This window comes from Borostomias antarcticus (assembly GCF_949987555.1).
Source record: "Borostomias antarcticus genome assembly, chromosome: 2".
Taxonomy (NCBI): Eukaryota; Metazoa; Chordata; class Actinopteri; order Stomiiformes; family Stomiidae; genus Borostomias; species Borostomias antarcticus.
Genome location: NC_140235.1, coordinates 38,484,232 through 38,500,935, shown reverse-complemented (window position 1 = coordinate 38,500,935; position 16,704 = coordinate 38,484,232). Strand labels below are relative to the sequence as shown.

General features: G+C 47.1%; 1 protein-coding gene across 4 annotated transcripts in view; it reads right to left on the bottom strand.

Moving 5' to 3' along the window:
- mast4 (microtubule associated serine/threonine kinase family member 4) overlaps positions 1-16,704 on the bottom strand; it is a 107,006-nt gene that overhangs the window by 45,971 nt on the left and 44,331 nt on the right. For all 4 annotated transcript variants that reach the window (XM_084456122.1, XM_084456120.1, XM_084456121.1 and 1 more), the window contains one exon: positions 6,345-6,376. In XM_084456122.1, coding sequence (XP_084312248.1) covers positions 6,345-6,376 — 32 coding nt within the window. The remainder of the gene's footprint in view (positions 1-6,344; positions 6,377-16,704) is intronic.

The following is a 16,704-nucleotide window of genomic DNA, read 5'->3' as shown; positions in this document are numbered from 1 at the left end:
ATAGGAACGCTGAAATAAACACAGCGTTCTCTGTTTGGGTCGTTTAGCCCAGATTACCTGGATTATAGCAGCCGGGCTCTGTTGCTCAACATAAACATGGGGCCCATGGTGAGGCCATTTCACCGTGTCTGCCTGTCACCTCATTGATCAACTGCCTGCCAACTGATCTGGCAGAATGATTCAGAGGTGTTTCAGTGCGCGTGTCAGTGTGTGTGTGTGTGTGTGTGTGTGTGTGTGTGTGTGTGTGTGTGTGTGTGCGTGCGTGCGGGCGCGTTTGTGCGTCACCCAAAACAAAGTCAGGCTGCTGCGGCAGTGTTTTGCTTGATACGCACTTGACACACACACACACACACACACACACACGACACGCAAACAAACAACGCAAAACGCATACGAAAAACACACACACGCAGCAGACGCTGGCTAGAGCCGCAAAGGACGTCGGCGTCACGCTTCCTGCTGCTGCTACTGTGGTAAATGCTGCATACGGCTAAACGCGCCACGCCACAGAGAGAGAGAGAGAGGGGGGGGGGGCACGACGACGAGAAAACGGCGCAGCGGAGGACGAGCGAAGGAGCCGTCCCCGCGGCCGGTGAGGAGAAAGAGAGAGGGGGAATACTCACTCCAGCGTCAGCCCCGGAATCCTCAGTCTCTCCCGTTGGGCTTTCATGGCTGAACTGCTCTCGCTCGCACTGTTGTGCACATGATATATTCCGTGTCTCTCTCTCTCTCTCTCCCCCTCTCTCTCTCTCTCTCCCACACACACCACCCTCCCTCTGCACTGACAAAGAACCACAGCCAGCCACCCTAGAGGAATGGGGCTAGCCACCTCTCTCTCTCCCTCTCTCCCTCCCTCTCTCTCTCCCTCTCTCTCCCTCTCTCTCTCCCTCTCTCTCTCTAGATAAAAAGCGTGGAGGAGGGGATAGACGGGGGGGAAACACGCCGCTTGTTTTCTGCTCGTTCCGCGTTCCACCTTGAGGCTGTCAGATGAGAACGTCAGTCGCCTGCGGAGGGGAGGGAGGCAGGACAATACCCCCCCCCCCTTTTCCCCTCCCCTAACACACACACACACACACACACACACACACTAATCCCCCCCCTGCCCGTCCTCCCCTGCAGGCTGGTGATTGGCTGGACCTGCACAGTAGTCAATGTATTCATTCTGCCTGCTGTCCATCCCTCTCCATCATGTCACCTTGACGCTACGCGGCTGTGTCACCGCAGGGGGGGGGGGGGGGGAGGGCGATGATGTCACCCCTAAAAGAGAAGACCGCTCTATATGCCGAGAGCTTCGTCACAAACGTCATATCCTCAGCTGGGGCGCGGGGTAGAAGGTTTCTCTCTGAGTGACGAGAGGGGGAGAGGGGGGGGGGGGGGGGGGGTATGGGACAGCAGGGGAGTGAAGCCCAGAGGACAGATAATGGATGATGAGGCCGCCCCCCTAGCCTTTAGGAGACCCCTGGGGCTGGTGCTTATATACCGATAACACACACACACACACACACACACACACACACACACACACACACGCACACACACACCCTGACATCCATGACCCCTAAACTGCGGCTGCATGTGCTGTGTCTCAAAATGAACAACACCTGAGACAGCTGCTGTATGATGTAGATCAATAACAGCCCGGCGTGATGATGGAAACGGGTTACTATGCAATTACACGCTCAATAAATGTGACACACCGAATAGCAAAACAATCCACCGCACGCTACTTGAATGAAGAAGTCAAGTGTCCGTGGTGCACTTCAGTTTGGTCTTGAACTCGTCAACGGAAGTTACCATAGAGCTCGACAGGCTTGAGAGACAGATACTGCAGCTGAGGCCCGCAGGGTTCCAGATTCACTCTGTACACCTGGGACTACTTTTGTATTTCCTTCCTTCCTTCCTTCCCTCCCTCTCCTGTCACTGCACTCCAGCAAATCTATCAACTGTTAATGACTATGACGCAGGTTTCTAGAAACAGAGCGGCGCTGCGGATGACGGCAGCAACGGTAAACTGTAGAGCCCAGTGGGGCAGGTAGGATCAGCACCAGCAGCCTGTAGAGCCCAGTGGGGCAGGTAGGATCAGCGGCCTGTAGAGCCCAGTGGGGCAGGTAGGATCAGCACCAGCGGCCTGTAGAGCCCAGTGGGGCAGGTAGGAACATCACCAGCGGCCTGTAGAGCCCAGTGGGGCAGGTAGGATCAGCGGACTGTAGAGCCCAGTGGGGCAGGTAGGATCAGCGGACTGTAGAGCCCAGTGGGGCAGGTAGGATCAGCACCAGCGGCCTGTAGAGCCCAGTGGGGCAGGTAGGATCAGCACCAGCGGCCTGTAGAGCCCAGTGGGGCAGGTAGGATCAGCACCAGCGGCCTGTAGAGCCCAGTGGGGCAGGCAGGCGGGTGGTAAGTGGAGCATGAGCGGTTATGCACACAGTGGAGCAGAGCGGAGCGGAACTGGGGCAAACATGCAGGCAGGCCGGCCTCAAACCACCAGCCGCAGCCGCTCGCATTCATACCGCGCCGAGTTGCGCTCGCTCACTCAATTAAACAATCTGGTTCATTCAGAGTGTAAAACAGCCCCCTTTGTCGCTCGTCAAGAGTGCTGTGTCTGGACATTTGTGTGAACTGGTCTACGACTAAGACACAGCATGTGCTTTGCAGAGAGAAATCTGCTTAACTACTGAGTGCTATGAGAGAATTTGCTGGACGAATGCAGATTAAAATGTTCACCGACAGTGACAGGCTTTGTAGGAATTAGACTTATTCAAACATTATTATTACAGACTCAGGGTCCTGATCAATAACAAAATATCACAAACAATGAATAACATCTCTATGTACAGTAATCTTGTGTTGTGCAGCAGGATACGGCCACATGTTGTAATACAGACGACCCCATACCAAGATCCATGATAAAGATTACAATGCTAACAGCTGGCTAACAATGCTAACAGCTGGCTAACAATGCTAACATCTGGCTAACAATGGGCTCACAATGCTAACACCTGGCTAACAATGCTAACAGCTGGCTTACAATGCTAACAGCTGGCTTACAATGCTACCAGCTAGCTACAGATACAGTAGCCTTCCTTTAGCATTATATCTTACTGTAGGAATAAAGGAAGAGGTAAACACCATTGGGTTCCTTTCGGCCTACAGAATCTAGCTACCTGCTTTAGAGCAGTTTGGAGTCGATTATTGTCGTTATAACTACGAGAATAACCACCCATTGACCGCCATTCTGCTGGTGTAATACGTTTCCCCGTCCATTCCCTGTGGCGGCCGTTTCGATACCCGTATTAGGAGAGACACCACTGTATCATGGCAAGTGCATTTTAAACGGCAGCTAAATCTGATCTGCAGTCAGATTGATAACTGGCTACTCAAGGGTGCATTCGTTTAATTTTTTTTCTGGAATGAAAGAAAAATTGTTAGTTTAGTTTTGGTTTCTGGTATGCCGGAAGTGATGATTTAAATTATGAACAAATTTAATCACTGATAGATAGGTTGATAGATGGGTCAATCGATAGGTCGATAGGTCAATCGATAGGTCGATATATACGATGGATGGATGGATGGATGGATGGATGGATGGATGGATGGATGGATGGATGGATGGATGGATGGATGGATGGATAGACAACAACAATGGCTCTACAGGCACCGTGAACTCTTACAAGAAATAAAAAATAAAAAGATGAATCGTACTCTTTTTCAGGAGTATTCGAACAGGCTAAACTACAGTACAGTAGCTGCATTAAAACAACACGAACGCCGATGTATAACAGCATTGTTGTTGTCCAACAGTGATGTGATTGTCCTTCTGAATTGATGAACTCTGGTTAGGCATGCTTCGACGCAGCCCACACGCTGTAGCTTATGCACACACACATTCATCACGCTGGGAGACGTTGGTGTCATACCAGGCACGTCATAAATCACTACGCTGCTGCCCAACAACAGGTATTGAAATGCTATTTGTCAAAGATGGAGAAACAGGTAGACCTATACATCAATAAACCATTTAGCAAGCACAGCATAGTTCTAAATGTTAAACCAACTCAGAATAAGTGCAAAGAAATGGCACCGTGGCCCCAGATAGACCTTTAGGTTTGTTGTACGCTACTTGATTGTACTGTACCTTTTATAAATAGGTGTTGGTGACCTATATTTGCTGATCTGCCTACAAACAGGCCTCTGATAGGTCAAGCACTCAACTACAACATTTGTAAAGCGATTGTCAACATTTAGCAGTGAATTCTAATTGATGAAGCCAGTGGGGAACTGGGCCATTGGCCAGAGAAGAATGGTAAATGGTAAATGGACTGCACTTATATAGCGCTTTTCCACCTTAGCGGCACTCAAAGCGCTTTACAATGGCCTCTCATTCACCTATTCACACACACATTCACACACCAATGGCGGTAGCTGCCATGCAAGGTGCTAACCTGCTCATTGGGAGCAATTTGGGGCTAGGTGTCTTGCTCAAGGACACTTCGACATGTGGACAGTCGGAGCTGGGATTCGAACCACTGGCCTTTCGATCACTGAACGACCCGCTCTACCAACTGAGCTACAGCCGCACCCTAGAAGAAGAAGCCAACTCTGGCAAGGCTGCACAGTGAGCTGGGGTAGTTGGGTAGGGTAGAGGGTAGTTGATGACTTGGACAGAACCTGGTGATGCTGATGAATTGACAACTAAAACACGCTGCTCAACCAGTAGGGGCTAGGGCTGGGTTTAAACATTTCGAATGATCAAATGATTCAGAATCGATTCATGAATCCCCAAAATCGATCTTTTATTTAATGAATGAATGAATAAATGAAGGAATGAATAGTTCGTTGATTCATTCAATGACTCATTCATTCATTCATTTTTGAAAATCAGTATCGATACCCAGCCCTAGTATTGGTGTGTTGCTTAACTTGGTAGTCATGTAATTAAGGTTACAGCAACAACAACAAAAAAAGGTTTTAGTAACACTTACCGAAACGATATTGAATCGAATCGAGATAATCGATTCTGAACCTTGTGAATCGGAATCGAATCGATTCTTGAAATTCGAATCATCGATACCCATCCCTAGTAGGGGCTCTCTCTATCAGAAAGAGCCTGTGGACCGGATCATCTGAACCACAGAACCTAGCTGTCTATATCATATCTGTGCCACAGGTGTCAATTCATGTAGTGAGCCAACGAAGAAGCATGCAGAATAAGACCCAATAAGACAACACTCAAGGGTTGCATCAGTGTTGAGGAATAGATTATAAACATCATAGCAGCTGTATGTGCAGTGTCTATTACCAACATTTCCATGCGATCTATTTATAGTCATTTAATTAATATGACATGCTAGTTCCATCTAGCAAGTCATTAAGGTCACTCTATATATAGATTGCGATAGATACCCAACATAGAGGCCTCGGTATCAAACTTGCTGACTTATTTAAAATACTACAGTATCACAACAAAGTGACCATTAGCAGCCTTAAGCAACTTAGGTTTTAACTCAGGTTAGGTTTTAAAGATTTTTCTTAAGCAATTTCAACTTCACAGTTCACAACTACAGTACTGTAACTGCCAATAGGCATCCCTTAAACTGGATCTAAATACATAACTTGAACCTGGAAGAAATAGGACCTGGAAGAAAAGTTGTCAAAGCCATCACCATGGCTACCAAGGCTCTGAGTGATCATTATGGTCCCCCGGAGCTCGTTAGCGGGTCTGGGTCATCCTTATCTGGAACTCGTTAGTGGGACTGGGTCTTATCTGGGGGCCCGCCTGCTGAGTCAGCAGGTGCTGTAGCCAGGTGTAGCATTTCTCCCGTCGTTAAACATGCCAGGGTGAAACCACCGAGACACACACACCCATCTGGAGGGGGTGACGTTAGCTGAACAGAACACTGAAGGAGACTGACGCCACACATCTGATCTGGATCTGTTTCAGGGCTGGAGGGGAACCTGGGCCACAGATCCAGGACCAGCTTAATCTTTCCCCCCAGCCCAAACCTTAACCGCTAGAGGAAACACACCGAACTGGCCTCAGGTCAGTGTCTTAATCCTTAATGCCTCCCTGTTGACAAACATCGGTGTTTGCCACAATGTCAAACTCTCTAACCAGTGATCATTAAATGTGTGCCAGGCAGCCACAGGCATCATATGAGTATATAAATACTTTCTTAAAAGCTTGAGGGAATACTGAGTTGTGCTTACTCTGCATTCAACAAGGTTTGACATAAAAATATACATTTTTTACTGATATCAACCTAATACAGAACACATGAAGCATGATAAAGCCCTGTTTGCCACATTCAACAAAGAGATGGAAAAAGCGATAAAGCAGAGTTACTTACAAACTGCCTCTTCTAGGAAGACTCAGCTCCTTCTGTGAATGAAAAAAAACAAGGAATCATTAGGAACGATGAACAAAATAACACAATGAAGTAAATGAGAGAATGATTATTATCAACTGACTATTATCAACACCGGCGCGCGCACACACACACACTCACATACACACACCTTGGTGTGACCATTAATACACTTCCAAATGACTATGTTGGCTTCGGGAACTGACCCAGTTCCTCTGAAACGCCGTTAAATAAATAAAGTCAAGGCTCAAGTCATACAACTCATAAATCAGACAGTTCAAGTCATACAACTCATAAATCACCCAGTTCAAGTTCACCAACCCCACAAAAGCACACACAGCGATATTCAGACCTGACAAAAAAAAAAAAGCAGTTATATAATTTGACCGTTGCAAGCACACCGTTTCCGAGGCTGCGCTTGTAAAAAGCTGGGGTAAGACCCTAGTGGTCACAGTGCTGGAACTGTGGCATCAACAGTGCCACCATTGATTGCCCATGGGAGCGGATTATGGATTTTGATCTTAACAAGCTTTATACTCAATCCAAAATATTTGCATTATTCTAAGCCAATCCTGTTATTTTCATTCAGCACCTGCGATATCAAATACAAAACATACTGAGCTCTTCTTCTTCTTCTTCTTCTTTAGCTCTGTTAAATTAATTGAAATCACACCCCGAAAGAGACACACTTATGTCTCAAGGTCGTTTCAATCATCTTCAAGCATAGAGATAGACTTCAACTTTAACCAGACCTTACAGACTACACTGCATATTTCACTGCATAATATATCCTACTGTATGTCCGCCTCAATAAGGCAGCACTTGCAGTTGCTTAAACATACCAGCAGAGGGCAGCATTTACAGTGCAAAGGATTTTTTGGGAAACAATAGAATTGAGTGCTGTCGAAATGAGTGCTGTGCACAACGCACATCAGACAAGCTAAACAGAAAACCACTCGGCGAAATAGTGGGAGGCAGTGCTCATTCACATTCACCCCATTCCCAAGTGCAATATCAGTCATCCACGCTTTCGACAGCGCAGCGCAATAATGTCACAGATTGTGGAACAACATTTATCCATAAACAGAAATTGCAGAACTTGAAACCCACTAATTTGCATACAATTCAACAACAACAACCGCCGGTGAAAAACAGTACCCAGGACTACGGCTGTCCCCGGAGCGGCTACAGTTGAGTCGGGCACATGCAGCGTGAGGGTGAGGCCCTTTGTCTGAAATGAGATGGAGAGTGAGCTGATGTGTTGAAAGGTTATTCTAGTCAGCAGAAAAGCGCGCTAAGCCCTCGTCCCTTCGGCCATCAATTAGGGCCTAATGTCGGGGGGGGGGGGTCGCCCCTCGCCGGCTCTGCGGGAACAACGGGCCGTGTTTCATTAGGAGCCGCGGCGGCGGCTCACATCGCTAATCACCGGCGCGGTCGCAACGGTGACACACACCGCCGGGGAGGCCGGCCAATGGCAGCGCAGCACAGTGGGGGGAAAGGGTTCAGGTCTCTGAAACAGTGGAGAACACAAGTAGGGGACAGAACACTAGTGGAAGGAGGGGGGGGGGGGGGGGGGGTGACCAGTTCATATTCAAAATGAACGCCGCCCGATCGCGGGTGCACCGAACGTCTGCCTTGAGTGGGGGAAGCGATGTGTGTCATGTTTACTCTGACAACACCTGAGTCTGTGCGTGACATGCAAAACAGAGGCGGGGGGGTGGGGGGGAAGAGCAAACAGCCCTGAGGGATGGAAACTACCCCATACGGTGAGAAGACACATCAAAGTGCACGGGCCCCCCATGGTGTGTGACATGGAATTAATGAACGCGAGCAGAGAGAGTGTGTGTGAGCGAGAGAGAGAGAGAGCGAGAGAGAGTGAAAAAGAGAGATAGAGACGGTGAGGGGGTATACAAAAAGAGAGATGGAGAGAGATGGAGAGACGCGTGATGCCTCCGGGGTCGCAGAACGTCAAGACGAAGACGCGTCCGAGCTGAACCCTCGACGTCGGGGCGTTAAGGCTGTTGTGCGCGCACGGATGAAAGCAATCGCTGTCCCCTGAGGGCGAGGGACATTTTCCTGAAATTGTGCCGTTATTATCCTCAGTTCAACAACAACAGCAATAAAAGCAAACCAAATCGACAGCCTCAAAGGGACTAGTATTATTCCCACAAATGGTGTTGAATTCCAATAACATGTTTGTCTGTGACTATGAGAGGAGTACTAGTAATCTACTGTGGCCTTGCTGAATACAGAGAGGGAGGGACTTCCTTCAGCTCTACGCTGTGATAGGCTGCCCTCCCCTCGTGTCTGGGGTCATGACCCCTGAGGTCTGGTGCGGCCGGGGGTGTAGTGGATGGTAAACCCAAGTAAACTCAGTTAACCCACCTCTTTAAAATGAGGCTGAGAGTTCACTCACCTATTTTCGGATCAACTGTAATAATCGATGAGGAGAACGAACGTGGGTCAACTCTGCACTGGACAGAGTTCACCCCCCTGTGTATTTACCACTACACCCCTGGTCTGGGGGTGATGGTGGGGGGAGGGGGGGGGTCTTCAGACAGACTCAGGCCCTTTCAATCTCTCGTCCAATGAGGGGCCGGCTGGAGACGGCTGAAGGGATTTGGCAGAAGCGGACTTCACTGGTAGAAGTGCAGGTATGAAGCCTCCCCAGTTCATGTACAATGGAACTGACGTTTTCTCATCAAACTGACCTTTGTAGAATTTACAATATGAATAATACCCATGCACATTCCTATTAGCTAGAGCAATGCCTACTCCACATAATCCATCTCGTATGACACTGAAGGTATTTCTATAGGCGGGTCAAACCGAAGCCATCACGCTGTGCAGAGTGCAGACTCTCTGAAGGCACGAGAGACCTTTTTTCTTAGTTTTTCTTTCTTTTTTTAATTGACAATTTAATTGAATTTAATCATCATTGACAACATTTCCATGTGATATAGTATGTTTCAGATACTACATCATATAGGCTATTCATGAGTCAAAAATTTCAGTATGCTTCAGATAAAGCAGATAAAACGCATACACAGAAATAAAACCCACTTAAGGCTGATCTGTTCATTAATTTATGAAACTAAAATGAGGCCTGTGGAGGCGTTACATAGTTATCTCATTTTTCCCAGTAAGACGCAAATTGTTCCAATTTATGATTCACAAAGGCTGTAATCATTTCCGTTTTGTAACTGCGTATTGTAATTTCCATCCACACATTTAAAATTGGGCTCTCCAGTGATTTTCTGGTAAGAATCTTACCAGCTACGAATAGTACATGTATTCAGAGCCCTTTTCAGCCATTTTAGTGCTATTGTACCAACCATAACTCAATAAAAAGGGTAGGTTTATAAATAAATGTGTTTTCTCACAACCAAATTGTTCCTTCAAGCTATGTTCTGGAAAGTTAGAGGCCATGAAATTACAAACTGTGCTGCTATTGTGACAAACTTGTCTCTTGTTTGGTCACAAGTGGGGAGGAGTTGTTACTTGATAGGCTTAGTGAAAGTACCCAAACTATGAAGAGGGATGTGAGACTGGGTCTTATGTTTAGGTTACGTGATGTTCGGGTTTGCCTCTTAAGGACGATTCATGCCGCGGTTTATTCTTTCTGTGGGACCGCCTGGAGCTAGACAAGCCTGGCATGTGGCTGAATAAAAATGATTTGCCTTCCTTCCATGATTCTGACACTGCAGCATTCCCTTATCAATCTGTGTTTGACTGAGAGGCCTCAGCAATAACGCTGAAGCTGTGGAGCAGAGAGCAGTCTGACACCTGACGCTAGTCAGTACTGACAGAAGACCTCAGAGACCTGGGCCGGGTTTCACCAACACGCTCTCTCCTCATCTCCCAAACTGGCCATCCATCCATCCATCTTCATCCGCTTATCCGGGGTCGGGTCGCGGAGGCAGCAGCTCCAGCAGGGGGCCCCAGACATCCCTTTCCCTAGCAGCATCAACCAGCTCTGCCTGGGGAATCTTCAGCCGCTCACAGGCCAGTGCGGAGATGTAGTCCCGCCACCTGGTCCTGGGTCTACCCCGCGGCCTCCTCCCAGCCGGACACGCCAGGAACACCTCCCTAGGGAGGCGCCCAGGAGGCATCCTCACTAGATGCCCAAACCACCTCAACTGGCTCCTTTCGACGCAAAGGAGCAGCGGCTCTACTCCGAGTCTCTCCCGGATGACTGAACTTCTCACCCGATCTCTCAGGGAGACCCCAGCCACCCTCCGGAGAAAACTCATTTCGGCTGCTTGTATCCTCCCAAACTGTCATGAACGCAAAACGATCCCTAACGCAAGCACATATGGGCATTCCCTCCCAATCACTTAAACCCCTACAGGGAGATCTCTTTATATAATCTCTCTATCATAATGGCGAGATGGACGAGCGTGCTGTCTACGGTGTCCGCGATTATCTCAACAACTAGCCGAGGTATGAAGCTGACATTCGTCGGGTATATTCCTCAGCACCCTCGGACGTGCAGGGTCTCCTGAGAAGTTGTTTGGATCAGCGGTTCTTGGCGGACGCCGCCAGGTAAAAAAGTAGTTCCGCGTATTCAGCAGGATACGCTCCCGTGCAGTGCTACGGTCAACCCAAGATCCATGATACCAAGGGGCGAATACAATGCTAACAGCTGGCTAACAACACTATCAGCGGGCTAGCAGCTGGCTAACAACACTATCAGCGGGCTAGCTACATGATAGCCTGCCATTAGCATTCTAGCTTACTGTAGGAATAAAGGAAGGTGAAAAAAATGTTACCCCACGAACAGAATATGTTTGATGTACATGTGTTTCCCCTGGGATGGCGGTAATGATCGAGCTTGTGAGCATAATCATACTGTACAGCTGTTGCATGAAATCGGTCGTCTACGCGGAGAGTAAAATCAACCAAATGTCAAGGTGGACATCATAAGATTCCTCTCGGCCTACAGAATCTAACTACCTGCTTTTGAGCAGTTTGGAGTCAATTATTGTTGTTATAAGTACAGCGAATAACCACCCATTGGCCGCCATTCAGTCGGTACAACACATTTCCTCATTCATTCTCTACGGCTGCCATTTTGATACCCGTACCTCTAGATAGAACAAGAACAAACCACAACGGCCCCACGGGCACCGTGCACTAGTGAGAGTAAATGAGACGGTTAGCTCTGACGAGTGACCTCAGCTGGCTGTCTCACGCGCAGAACGCGTGTCCCAGTGTGACCGCCAGCAGGAACTCTTCAACTCCGAAGATGCGACATCAAAGCTGCGCTAAGGCATCTTTATCGGTCTCCTCGTAAGGATTTATTAATGATTCCCTTTGATGCCGCTCGCTTTCTCGTTCCTCTCAAGATCAAAAAAAGTGCACTTGCTTCACGGTAAACCCGCTGACTTCCTGGAAAGACGCCGGGCCCTTCTTACAAGCAGCGTCCGTCACACTATGTCTGAGTGACAACATCCCAACGGTGAACTGGTGACCCGGACTTTCAGAGTTGGATTCACCTCCATGTACAGCAGCGGTTTGTTTGAGCAGGCTGCCCAGTACAACTGTGGCAGCGAGCTATTGCATGATAGCTATTGAATTTTTTTATTGATTTTTTATTTAATCATTTAAAATTCAGAGACAGTGCACATTAAGGAACATTTCTGTAAACATGCTGGTTTAGCCAAATGGGCTAATTTCCAACCACAGTCTCTGGGGCAGATGGCATGAGCACTACAATATAATTAAAATACATTAATGATGCGTTAGGACAGGAGTACAGTACAGTATACTGGGTCTAGGATACTGTAGATTTTGACGCAGCTTGTCAGTCTACCTCTGTTTACATCATCTACCATGACAGCCACTGTGTCTGCCAAGTTGCGCAGGACATCAAAATCAAGAGGAAGAGAAACTTTTAAAATGAATGCCATTAGGCAGTGATGCCAGCGTTTCGGTGGGTGGGACATTTTGGGGCTACGGAAAAGACACAGACATCAAAGAGTCCCCAAGGTGGAAAATATCTCCATTTCATTTTTTTTTTTACTCTCTGCTGTCATTCTGACAATTACCTGCATGAGCAATAGTTTTTATATCCGCCCACACATAATTAATGCTGGGAGGGAGTACATTTTCAAAAGCTTTCTGGTCTGAAGTTTGACTGATCGCTCCCTTTCAAGCAGCATGTCCTGGTTTTCTTTGGGCGACGTGGGTAAACATTAGCAGTGAAAATGGACGTCTCATGTCCGACTGTCAAACTTAAAGCCGTCATGTTTCAAATAAATACTGTACATAAATAAAATAAGGTTTTTCCATCTTATCTTAGTTAATATTCTTCCAAAAGATTCTCTCCATTCACACCAGTAATATCGCTGATCTGAGGAGAGAAAACATAATCCCTTGATGAGTTAGTAAAGATGGGATCGTTTAGACTGAGGAGTAGGCTATAATTGGTTTCTTGATTCACCGTAGCAAATAAAGTGTTGAAACTTTGGATATCAATTATTAAGACTTTCAACCATTAAGTCTTTAGTGTAGCCAGATGTAAGTGTTACAGAGAACGAAGACTGATTACTGTACATCCGTTTTCAAACACATTTACTCATAGTTTTATCCAAAGCAAAGTGGACTTTGTCGCTTATCCTCAGAGACAGTGGCCAGAGATCTCTAGTGCACCATGAGATTGGTAGAAGTCAATGAAAGAAAGATCTATAAAACAAGTTAATTATCTATCTTCAACACCAGCGCAGACTGCAGTCTAACCTGTACAGTATCAGACCAAGAGAAAATCCTCCATCTTCTCTTCTGTCAACTGGACTGATTGAGCCCCTGGACCACAGAATACACCCGGCCCAGCTGACGTGGCAGACTAGACTGTGTTTCTATACAGTGACCCATATTCCACTATTTGGAGAAGGTAGACACCATCACCGCATGGGGCAAACGGAGAACTCAATTTGACTCCCGTTGCCTTCGGCAGCTAATCATCCGAATCCAAACCGGAATTTGCTTTATTGCCGTGCAGTTTGTCAACGTGCTCGGAATTTGCTTTCGCTCGTGGTGCGTAACACGGAGACAACATTGGACAGGGTGCAGGGACGAGAGACGGGACAGTGCAAAGACGGGCCAGTTCAAAGGGCGAGTACAAAACGCTAGTGCAAAAAAGGGATAAACAAAGAAAAATATCAAATACAAAGGGGTAGTGCGGTCAGTATGTATTCAGTCCAGTTTTCAGATGAAGTAACGCTGTCTACATGCCCAGCTCCCTCTGCCTGGTACTGCTGCCTGTGTTATATGTTTTAGAGGCCTCCTATCTGTATGGAGGAAAAAAAGCAATCTCACTATTACAGTGGGATGTATCACCGATGGCCTTGTTGACACCTCAGCACACCCGTTGAGGAGGCAGCCTGTCATAAACACATCTGTCAGCAACGCCGACAGACGCCGCGTGATAAGGCCTCGTTTCTGAACGCAGGAGCGGGTCCGCCCCCCCCAAGACTTCGCTATCTGTCTTCCTTGCGTCTTATCTCGCACCAACCGAGGTGGATGAGGCTGTCTCGCTCCTCAACAAGCCAATTATTTGCCTAGATACTCATGATGTTGCAAGACTGTCTGAGGGAAAAAGTGAAACGGAAGACAATCGTGGTCCAAAAGTCCCTGACGGGGTCGCTGGCTCCGCTCCCGACAGGAATACAGGAATACGCGCTCTCGGAATGTAATAACTTCCTCAAGCCCTTTCTGAAGAACGTGTAAGGCAGCAACCGACCGGCTCTGAATCCATCATCTTCGCTCCACCGGCCCCACGCTTGGTCATAATTGTCACGACAACATCTGTTTAAAAAGGACACGCTGAAACAACACCGTCATCAGCTCCCAAGGCCGAACGCTGCCCCTGAAAACACTCACAGCTCATCGGCCGCATGCTGAAATCTACGCCTCTCCAATCACACTTCACTGGATATCATATGCAGAGTGACATTAACGCAACACTCAGGACAGAGTAGAGATGTGCTTCTGGCCAGTGAGAATCCTCTCGCCGGCATATTACTGGTGCACCTAGCGTGAGCAGCTAGCCAGGAAATGTCACACTGTGAATACAAATACGCCGACAGGATCTGATAGCGTCACCGAGGGAGACTGGACCGTCCTCCTGTCCTGTGTCCCCAGATAGCCGTGATATGCCGCTTCCCCAGACGGCCGTGAGACGGACGGACAGACAGACAGAGCCAGTCAGAGAACAGCATGTGTGCAGACACTAACATATAGGGCACACGCCACACACACACACACGTGCACACGCCACACACACACACGTGCACACGCCACACACGCACGCACACACGCGCACGCACACACGCACACACACACACACACACACACACACACCTGTATTGCAAAAACAATTGCCGAAAACACATTTCTGATGAAACTGATAGGAGACATAATTTCTAAATAGTACTGCCGGGCTGGCCCTCCTGGCCAAGGTGATAGCAGACTGTTACGTAGCATAACTAATGAGCACTGACCTATTTAAAGGGGTTTATGCAGGATGACCTTACCAGAACGCCCTTACCTTAGCCTGGAGAGAAGGTGAAGCAGGCACTCATAAAGGAATATCTTCCCCTAGCATTCTCTACACATCCATGTCCAAATGCAATGTTGCTGTGAGTGCAGTCTCGCTCATATTGAGAACGTGTAATGGGACATCAAAGTTTGGAGTCCCTGTTAACGACGTTGTGATGAACACAATCACCGATGGACCCGGAGATGAGTTAGAGTAATCATGCGTGACAAGATGACTCTCCGGATTCACCGTACCTTTGGATTTCTGGCAGGGGGACTGCAAATGTGAACTACTTTTTTGTCTAAAATTGGGGACTTTTTCTTATTACAAAATGTTAATCAATGTACACTGTCCCTCTTCATCAAATAAATAAACTTGGACATCTCATCCTCCAGCCCCATGCATTCTTATTTAGCGGATGTGTGAATCTGAGCTAAATGAAACAAACCAAGCAGCCTCTGGAGAATCAGGCTCCACACTATTATAATTATAAAGCTAATACAACAGCACTACATTCCATTTATTCTAATTACAGGGCAGCAGTCGTGTCGATACTCCGGTCCCCGTTCTCCACGCACTGAGAGAGCAGCTGACGGGAAAACAATGGCTTTTCTTGTTTGTTTTTTAATTTGGGACCACCCATTACATTACATTAGTCATTTAACAGACTATTCACAACGGACTATTCATTCCACTGCTTTCTGCCTCTGCACTAAAAGTCTGTCTGTTGTTTTATTTTTATCTCTGTTTTGTTTTTGTTTTCTTGTTTGTCCTGTTATAGATCGTTTTGTCCGTCAGTAACTTGTTGTATTGTCGTTGTTGTCCTGGAAGGTCTCTCTTGTAAATGAGATTTTGTATCTCAATGAGAGGTTAAATTAAAAAAAAAAATACACATACAAAAGACACTTATCCAAAGCGATTTACAATAACTGAATTTAAAATGAGAAAGGTCAGTGCACTGCTACTCACCAGAACTCAAGGGCCTCTCCTTTCTAAAACAAGTGACTAAGAGTGTAATCTAGTGCTGAAGACAAAATGAAAAATAGCAAACTAAAAATACAAGAGGGACGATCGTACTGTAGTAGTACTTCTTGAAGAGGTGGGTTTTGAGCTTGCGGTGAAAGATGTGCAGAGACTCTGGTGTCCTGACGTCAGTGGGCACTTCTACTGGGACGTGCTTCCCCATAGGCTATGAGCACATGTCCCATCACATGCCTTTCAGACCCAAAACATTACGTTCTCATGTGTTTTTACTCACTGCAGACTCTAGGTTAAAAGAACGCGAGACTGCTAATTCATTGATAATTCTGTCGACACGTAAAGTTTTGTCATTCAGTTTTTTAAATGTTACTTGTCAAAGGCGTCACCTCCCGCAGGTCTCAACTCAACATCCCTATTCTGCTCACAAACAGGAAGTGCCAATCAATAATGCAGAGAGAGTAAACAATGATGTGGACGGTAAATATTTGACGAGTTTTTGATCGAGGTGATGAATAACTGATGAGCGCGTTGACCCTCCCTGACTTTAGGAACTTAACGATACGCTTTTTTTGCGCTGGTGTTGGATCCGGTCCAAGAACTGAAATAGGCTCAGACTGACAGGAGGCTACAGGTCCCTACTGTACTTACAGTAGGGAGTACAAGAACCATTCATTCAAAAGGAGAACTGCTAGTGGCCAACAATGACATCTCAGAGCAATTCACAGTGAACTTAACCACACTCTTGTATCACGGACATGGACCCAAGGAAATCCATAAATGGATCCGAAAAAGGACAAGTTATTTTCTCAAACAAAGGAG